The sequence below is a fragment of the Prenolepis imparis genome, unplaced genomic scaffold (genome assembly GCF_030444845.1).
Source record: "Prenolepis imparis isolate NDT839.2.m4 unplaced genomic scaffold, iyPreImpa1.0 SCAF_13, whole genome shotgun sequence".
NCBI classification, from domain to species: domain Eukaryota; kingdom Metazoa; phylum Arthropoda; class Insecta; order Hymenoptera; family Formicidae; genus Prenolepis; species Prenolepis imparis.
The window spans coordinates 8,793,589-8,803,646 of NW_028141171.1; the positions used below are offsets into that span (position 1 = coordinate 8,793,589).

The 10,058-nt window shown below is 28.9% G+C and overlaps 1 protein-coding gene across 1 annotated transcript; it reads right to left on the reverse strand.

The window, feature by feature from the left end:
- Positions 1 to 2,252: 2,252 nt before the first annotated feature.
- On the reverse strand, positions 2,253 to 9,650 carry LOC145944338 (uncharacterized). Its single transcript, XM_083052601.1, has 12 exons — positions 9,533 to 9,650; positions 8,486 to 8,828; positions 7,692 to 8,217; positions 7,265 to 7,486; positions 6,763 to 7,014; positions 6,478 to 6,649; positions 5,750 to 5,771; positions 4,124 to 4,474; positions 3,384 to 3,909; positions 2,981 to 3,202; positions 2,540 to 2,791; positions 2,253 to 2,425 (listed from the first exon to the last, which is right to left on the reverse strand). Exons 2-12 carry the CDS (start codon positions 8,816 to 8,818, stop codon positions 2,253 to 2,255), a joined length of 3,051 nt encoding a protein of 1,016 aa, XP_082908727.1. The 5' UTR covers positions 8,819 to 8,828; positions 9,533 to 9,650.
- Between the last annotated feature and the right edge of the window lie 408 nt (positions 9,651 to 10,058).

Sequence of the window (10,058 nt, forward strand, 5' to 3'; positions counted from 1 at the left end):
AATATTTTAAGACGAGCCAAAAATTCATCGATTATACATTTTAATAGTACATTGATTACAGAATCTTTTAGTACCAAGCAGACAACAGCGTACAAACTTTTTCATTTGCTATACATAAATTAAGGATGCGTCGCATAGGGTCAGCGGCAAAAATGTATCAATTTCTAATATTTTAAGACGAGCCAAAATTTCATCGATTATACATTTTAATAGTACATTCATTACAGAATTATTTGGTACCAACCAGACACCAGCGTACAAATTTTTTAATTTGATAAACATAAAATAAGGATGCGTCGCACAGGGTCCTCGTCAAAAAAGTATCAATTTCTAATATTTTAAGACGAGTCAAAAATTCATCGATTATATATTTTAATAGTACATTGATTACAGAATCATTTGGTACCAAACAGACACCAGCGTACAAATTTTTTAACTTGATATACATAAAATAAGTATGCGTCGCATATGGTCAGCCGCAAAAAAGTATAAATTTCTAATATTTTAAGACAAGCCAGAAATTCATCGATTATACATTTTAATAGTACATTGATTACAGAATCTTTTGGTACCATGCAGACACCAGCGTACAAATTTTTTAATATGATATACATAAAATAGGGATGCGTCGCATAGGGTCAGCGGCAAAAATGTATCAATTTCTAATATTTTAAGACGAGCCAAAATTTCATCGATTATACATTTTAATAATACATTGATTACAGAATCATTTGGTACCAAACAGACACCAGCGTACAAATGTTTTAATTTGATATAAATAGAATACGATTGCGTCGCATAGAGTCAACTGTAAAATAGTATCGATTTCTAATATTTTAAGGCGAGCCAAAAATTCATCGTATATATATTTCAATAGTGTATTGTTTGCAGATTATCTTTGTACCATAAGCATACCAGCGTACTACCTTTTTGGTCTAATATACGTTATATAAATCTGCGCCGTATGGGATTTGCGGCTTAAAAATTTTAATTTTCGATATTTCAAAACGTGCGAAAAATTAATCTTATATACATTTTAACAGTACATTGTCTGCACATTATTACGAATTATGCGTGACTGCATGCATATATCGCGGTAATATATGTCGAAACTCATTTCTACTGCGCATTCGGAATTCGAATTGTATCAAGATTATCGAAAAGTGTCGGACGAAATATATTTGTGACTCTAATTAAGAAAATAATTTTTGTTTTAAAAATTATATTTACGAAACCTTAATTGTAAATTTGTATTCATGTCTCACTTCTATTCTTAACTTAATAAATATACTACTTCTTAATTAAATAAATATATTAGAAAATATTAATATAGTAAGGTAATTAAATTTTAAAATAGTAATATGTTATAAAAATTAAAATAGCAATATATTGTAAATAATATGTTGTAATATCTTATCCTCGATTAATATTTTTGTTACAGAAATCAGCTGATTAAAACGTTAATTTGATAATTAATTTTTAAAATAAGAATATGTTATAACATTTAAAATAATATGTTTTAAATAATGTAATATATAATTCCTTAAACTCAATTAATATTTATAATAGCTATCAGCTGATTTCTGTCAAGAAATATTAATCGAGTTTAAGGAATTATATATTATTTTAATTTTTATAACATATTTTTATTTTAAAATTTAATTGGCAATGTAATGCTTTAATCATCTGATTTCTGTAAAAAAATATTAATGAAGTTTAAACAAACTTTATATAAATACATCATACTTTTTTAAATATAATCAAGGAATGGCATAACGCGCGCTTGTGTTATTCTAGTCTTTTTCTAAAAAAGACATATTAAGTCGATTCTCGCAAGTATTGTTGCCTCTTTTCCGCAAAAATATTAATCAAAATTTAAAGTATTATAACATATTATTTAAAACATGTCATTATTTTATTTAATTTTATTTTGGACTAACTGTCAAACTGCTAACTGCTAACCCTCACGATGACAGCCTCTTCATGCTACAAATATAACACATAAGGCGAATGTCAAAAATATTAATCAAGTTTAAAGTATTATAACATATTATTTAAAACATATTATTATTTTATTTTATTTTATTTTGGACTAACTGTCAAACTGCTAACTGCTAACCCTCGTGATGACAGCCTTTCGATGCTACGAATATAACACAACGCGAATCGACAGAGAGCCAATCAGCATCGCGGAAAAGCGACAACAATGTCAATAACATGCCTTTTTTAGAAAGGGGATGATAAAGCTTAAATTAAGTCCGATTAATTTTAATTATTTTCAAATGTATTCCACCCTTTGGAGCTAATAGAAGCGCTTTAGGATCAATTATGTAGGGTATTTGCGTTTTATCACAAGTTTCGACTTTATAGTTTCGTAGTATCTTTATAAGACCAATCTTTGTCTGATGAATAGCGAAGCGTGAACCTGGAAAAATAAATAAATAATTATTACAAGAAAAATTTCTCGATTAAAATAATTTTTTGTGTAAAAGCGAAACGAACAAAATTGAAGAAAATAAATTTACACATTTCACTTTACCAATGCAATTTCTTGGCCCATCACCAAAAGGTAGATAATGCATCGCATGCCTGGTTTGCACTATTTCATCAGCAAATCTTTCTGGATCAAAAATATCAGGCTTCGGATAAATATGCGGATCCCGATGAATCGCGAAAACCGGAATCCATACCTTCTGATCTTTTGATATATTAACTGTGGTACCATCGAAAGTATAACTTGACATTGATTGTCTCCTAAGAATTGTCGCTGGCGGATATTTTCGTAAAGTTTCTGCATATTAAGAACAATGTAAGAAATAATTATTTGAAGAGTTATTTGTGAAATATATGTTATGTAAATGACTGTATATATATTAAAAGTTAATTGACCAGCAATAAAACTATTAATATTCTAATGGCGCTGAAAAACAACAGCACACTTTTCTATCTTTTATATAAACATTTTTTTCAAAAGACGTACCTTTAAAAACTTTGTCCAAGTAATTCATATTCTTTATGTTTTCGTATATTAAATTGCTATCATTCTTGGTGTACTCTTCGTCAATTTCCTTACGTAATTTGTCTTGTATATCTTGATTTATTGCCAATTCATAGAGTGCATGGCTCATGGTTGTCGATGAAGTTTCAAAGCCGGCAAGGAAAAATACAAATGCTTGAGAAGCTATCAAGTTGTCGGTCAATTCTGAAATGTGAATTTTACAATTTAATTCTGTTTTTTGTCAAATATTAAAAATTATATTAATAATCTATTTGACGATTATTATATAGTAAACTAATATATTTTGTATATGCACAATATTATAAGCATTTCCGTCTAAAAAACATTTGTATGATAGAAAATATTTATATGGACAGTCACTTACTGATATCACCCACTTTCTCTGGATGTTTTTTTAATTCGCGCAGTGTATCAATGAAATCATGTCTAATGACATTATTCATTTCTCTATAGTTCATGGTATCTACAACAACACGTGTGAAAAATGTGCTGACCTCCGATAGTGGTAGGATATAATTGATCACTCCGTAAAGTCGTGGCAGGAATTGTCTTATTCTCATTCGTATAACATTTTTCCAGGTTGGCGTGAAAACTAATCTTCCCATCCTGCGAAATTCGCTGTCTTCGTCCGAGAGAGCATTCATCTCGATGCCGAAAGCGCAAGTACCGATTACATCGGTCGTAAACTTGGCTGTCAATTCGCGACATTCTATCGGTTCGTTCTCTTTTATTATTTTATCTATATATTGTTGAAGATGATCGGCGCATTCCGACATTAAAGAGAACATCTCCTTTAATTTACCGGATGTAAAAACGGGCGACAATCTTGTTCTTAAAGGTCGCCATCTTTTAGGCTCTAAAGCGACAAGATGTTGCGACAATGGAGCAGCCTGCAATATAATAAAAAGACATAATTATAATCGAGTAAGTTTTCGAAATTTAAAAACATTTTTACTAGATTACACGAAATTGACTGAAGAAATTTAATTTATCGCAATTTTCAATATATATATATAATTCCGGAAAAAAACTATTAACAATTATCAAAACGTATTTATATAATTCGAATGTTATAATATAAGTTTAAAACATTTTTGCACATACTTTTTCATTAACAGAAAATCCTCTGTCGGCGAACTTGGTAAAATCTTTGATGAGAATATCCTTAATTAAATCTGGATCTTTTACAATAAGGATGGGTGTTTTCCTAGCGAATATTCCAATCATGGATTCATCTTTGTACTCGTTATATATGTCCCTCAAGTAGTCGCCAGTGAACTTTTTATTGAATATGATATCTTTAACATTACCGAAAACCGGTATCGGTTGTGGACCGCGAATGCCACGTGATTTCCAAAAGTCATAATTTGATGTCAAGTAATAATAAACAGTGACACATATGACAGCAATGCCGCACAATATTTCAAAAGGTTCCATTATCCTGCAGCTGTTGATCAATTATCTCGAGCAATGTTTGCTGAAAAAGAAAAAACAATATTTTATCAGAGAAAACTTGTTTAAAAAATAAAAATATTAATAAAGAAAGTTTGATAAATCAAATTCATATTTAACGAAATTTGAATTTAAGTGGATTTTATCGATATCAGAATGATCGAGAGATCCCTTACGCAGATATACATATATATATGCTATACATACAGTGTAAAAATTGAAATACTGATCGAAATATAAAAACTTTCTTTTGGAAAGGATACTAATATACAAATGTTTGCAAATTATTAAGATAAAAATGATACAGCTTTACATCGTGTTCAAATTATTACATTATATTATAAAGAGAAAAATTTAATTTGACTTTTTTTCTATAAAATTTTATATTTTTTAAAAGAATATATTTACTTGTGTGTTTTGAGTATATGATAATAAATAAATATTTCTAAAATTTGTAATGAGTTTGTTTTAACACTATTGTCAAGAAAATATTTTTTGTTAAAGTTAACTGTTACTTAAAAGAAGAAAAATCAACTGAATAATTATTTTTCTTAAAATGATATTTTTTCGTGTGCAGCAACATCTCGGAATTACAAATGCATCAAATTGTTTTGTTGTTTATCACTTATTTGTGTAATATTAGCGGAAAAATTGCATCACTTTTTTCAATAAAATTCTTTTTGATCGCATTTTTTTCGTCCACAAGTGAATGATTTCCGTAAATAATCGCATGACTGTGAAATACAAGAATTGAGGACATTCTCCCCTCTCTCCAAGAACGGAGTAAACGTACATTTCGAAACGACTTCTCTCAAAAAGTACATTTCGAAATAATTTCTTTTAAAAAAAATACAAAGATAAAATTATACTACAAAAAATGTTATAATTATTTGTACGATATACTTGAAATATACATATGTTTTCAGCTATTTGCAAGCCTTACGAGGGGCAGCATCCGAATCAGCGAGTACTTGAATGCGATGGTAATGTAATCGATAATTGCAACAACTCACACATCCGCAGCTATCCCAATCGACTAACTTGCAACGATGACTGGAAATAATACGTCGGGATCCAAGTTGAGTCAAATTATAAAGCATATGCGCTACCACTAGGAGATGTCATCCGAGCAATATGTGAGTCACGATGAATTGCGGTAATTATATCTTTCAGATTCATCTTCAGCACAAAATGTCTTTGCAAATAATACCAGGAAGAATTAATTGATTAGATAACCTGTTCTTTATTACACTAAATGTGTACATACATTACACGTACTATGTGCTGATACGTATAAACGCTGCAACGCAATTAGTAAAATCAACTCCTATATAAGATAAATAGCTTTATTATATCATTAATACTAGAGAAAAAAGTCTGCTACTGCTTGATTAATAGATAGAACGTTGTCCGGAACAATTAAAGAAAATGTATACCAGTAGACAAACAAGTAGATATTTTAACAATTAAAAAAAAAACAACTGGTTTTGTACAACCTTTAGATGTTTTCGATTACAGAATTTAAAAACATTTTGTTCGATGTGTTTCTGGTAATATTATTTTAAATAATTGTGACGTATATATATTTACATTCACGTAATAATATAATTAGACTACAAATAAGTTTAACACTAAAGAACTACAATTAAGTTCCTTTTCTTAAAAATCATGCAACTAAGAAGTCAAGGAAATATCTATAATTTAGAATAATAAATAACCATTGCTATTTCTATTCATTCATCAATATTTATTGTATTTATAATGATACATATTGATACTTCAAGACGATATCAATTAATTAATAATTCAACTTATTTATTTATTAATGCAATTAATTTGCCTTAGCTAAATATAATTATATTTTATCTTTAGTCATTATTATATATTAGTGACATAAGTCACTTAAAATTAAACGGTTTATATGCATGTCACGCGTATAAAAATATAACTTAAAAATAATTAAATTATATTTTTTTATGCATGTTTCTTAAGAGAAGTGACAAAACTATGTCCGATTAATTTTAATTAGTCTCAAATGTATTCCACCCTTAGGAGTTAATAGAAACGGTATAGGATCAATTATGTAGGGTATTTGTGTTTTATCACAAGTTTCGACTTTATAGTTTCGTAGTATTTTTATAAGAGAAATCTTTACCTGATAACCAGCGAAGCGATAACCTACAAATAGAAAAATAATTATTACAAAAAAATTTTCTCAATTAAAATAATTTTTTGTGTAAATGCAAAACAAACAGAACTTGATGAATATAAATCTACATATTTCACTTTACCCATGCAACTTTTTGGTCCATCACTAAATGGTAGATAATGCATTGCATGCCTGGTTTGCACTGCTTCGTCAGTGAATCTTTCTGGATCAAAAATATCTGGCTTCGGATAAATATCCGGATCGTGCTGAATCGCGTGAACGGGAATCCATACTTTTAGATCTTTTGGTATATTAACTGTGGTACCATCAAAAGTATAACTTGACGTCGATTGTCTCATATGAAATCCCAATGGCGAATATTTTCGTAAAGTCTCTGTGCATATATTAAAAACAATATAAGAAAGAATTTGAAGAATTATTTGTCAAATATAAGTTATGGAAATTAATATATGTATATATATATTATATATATATATATATATATATATATATATATAAAATATATGTGTGTGTGTGTGTGTGTGTGTATGTAACAAGTTAATTTACAATAAAACTATTGATTAATGATGCTTAAAACAACAGCATACTTTTTTTTTATTAACTTTTTTCTTCGAATCATGTACCTTTAAAAACTTTGTCCAAGTAATTCATCTTACTTGCGTACTCATATATTAAATTGCTACCGTTCTTAGTATACTCTTCGTCAATTTCCTCACGTAATTTGTCTTGTATTTTCTGATTTAATGCCAATTCATAGAGCGCATTGCTTATGGCCCCCGATGTAGTTTCAAAGCCAGCTACGAAAAATAGGTATGCTTGAGAAGCTAGAAAACTTTCGATCATCTCTGAAATGTAATATTTTCTTTTTACGAATAATTCTGTTTCTTGTCAAATATTAAAAATTATGTGAATAATGTTTCTATTTTTAACGATTAATATATATAGTATAAACTAATATATTATATATTTTATATAGGTACACACATTCATAAACATTTCTGTCTAAAAAACACATGATAGAAAATATTCATAAAAACAATTGTCACTTACTAATATCGTCTACTTTATTTAGATGTTGTTTTAATTTACGTAGTTTATCAATGAAATCGTGTCTAATTAAATTATTCGTTTCTCTATAATTTATGGTGTTTACAACAAGGCATTTAAAAAATGTGGTGATCTCCAATTCTGGTAAGATATAACCGAACATATCGTACAGCCACGGCAATGTTTGCTTTAATTTTAATCGTAGAAGTTTTTGCCAGGTTTGCTTGTAAATCAATCTTCCTATTCTCCGGAATTCGCTGTTTTCGTCTTTGAGAGCATTCATCTCGATACCGAAAACGCAATTACCGAATACATCTGTCGCATACTTGGCCGCCAATTCGCGACATTCTATTGACTCGTCCTTGTTCATTATTTTATCTATATGTTGTAGAAGATCATCGGCACATTCCGACATTAAAGAGCACTTTTCCTTTAATTTACCGGGTGCAAAAAGGGGCGAGAATCTGTTTCTTAAATCTCGCCATCTTTCGGGGTCCAAATGAATAATATTTTGCGTCAATGGTTCAGCCTGCAATATAAAATAATATATAATAATATATAATAATATATAATAAAAAATACAATTATAATCGAGTAAGTTTTCGAAATTTAAGAACATTTTTACTAGATTACACGAAATGTACTAAAGAAATTCAAGACTATTTGAAACTAAATGTCACAATTTTCAACAATTCTGTGGTTATTGGAAAAATATAACGTATCTAAGTTAATAAGTTATTAAAACACATTTATATAATTCGAATATTATAATATAATTTAAATATTTTAGTACATACTCTTTTAATAATAGAAATTCCTCTGTTGGCGAACATGGAATAATGTTTAATAAGAACATCCTTAATTAAGTCTGGATCTTTTATAATAAGAATAGGTGTTCTTTTATCGAATATTCCAATCATGGATTCATCTTTGTACTCGTTATATATGTCCTTCAAATAATCACCATAGAATTTTTTATTGAATATAATATCTTTAAAATTACCGAAACCCGGTATCGGTCGTGGACCGCGAACGCCACGTGATTTCCAAAAGTCGTAGTTTGATGTCAAGTAATAATAAACAGCGAGACATATGACAGCAATGCCGCACAATATTTCACAAATTTCCATTATCCTGCAACTGTCGATCGATTATCTCGAGCAATGTTTGTTAAATAAGAAATAACAATATTTTGTCGGAAAAAGCTTGTTTTAAGAAATTAAAAATTTAATGAAGAAAGTTTGATAAATCAAATGCATTTGTTATTTGTTTTATATATCTAATTTGTATTTTTATATCTAATAGGAGAAATTTATTTTAAAATAAACTACGTTTGATGTCCAATAGAAGAAATTTATTTTAAAATAAATTATTCCTATTGGATATCGGACGTCGATTAAATTAATCAGAGTTTGATTGAAAAGTGACCTTTAGAGTTATTATTAACGCCTGATTTACAATAAGGCGCTAGTCGTAAGCAAATTGAGCAATTACAATCGATTATTCCGAAAATATTCTTATAGAATAATTGACTATGATTGATCAATTTGCTAATGACTAATTGTAGTGATTCATTGTAGACTCACAATCACCTTAATGCTATGAGTCTACACAAATAAACATTGAAAAAAAAATTAACTTGACTAAACCTTTCAACTAAATATTAATCTAACAAAACGTATATTTGACTTAAATACTAATGCATGTTCAATTAACAAAATAGTAATTTAGTTGAAAGGTTTAGTCAAGTTAACAAATTTTTTTTCAGTGAAGGTATTATTTAAGCTACACAATTAAATGGACTATATAGATACAGTATAAGAATTTAATAATTAATTATATACACTAATTGTAAGAGTATAAGAAGAGATCTAATTCTGCGCCTTCTTCTTAATCTTAGAAAAATTGATCACACAAGAGAACTTCGATGCGAATCTAATGTAAGCGGAAAGCTAATACGCGACTACTCCGAATGCTTCTATGCACCTTTATTTTAATCCTTTCGGCATCATATCCATAGTTGGACTAATTATAATCTTCCCGAAAAATCAGTAATGAATTCCGCGAATTGCGCCTCAATGATTCGGCGAATTATGAGTGTCAGTGTATCATTGAACGCCTTTGAGAACCGCTAAATAAATTATACTTTTGTAACAACGTGCATGCGAGGGAACTCTTTATCGCTCGCATTTGCGTCACCGCGTTTTTGTGATGCGTTTATTTTTGAATTTAAATTTTAAATGATTAGCTTTGCAATTCAATCGCGAACATTTCGCCTGCCTCGTCTAGTACGATTATGTTAATAATATTGCTCTGGCAGCTACGTATGGGCAAATGGTATCGCGCTAGTCGCATATTGAGATATTTTTA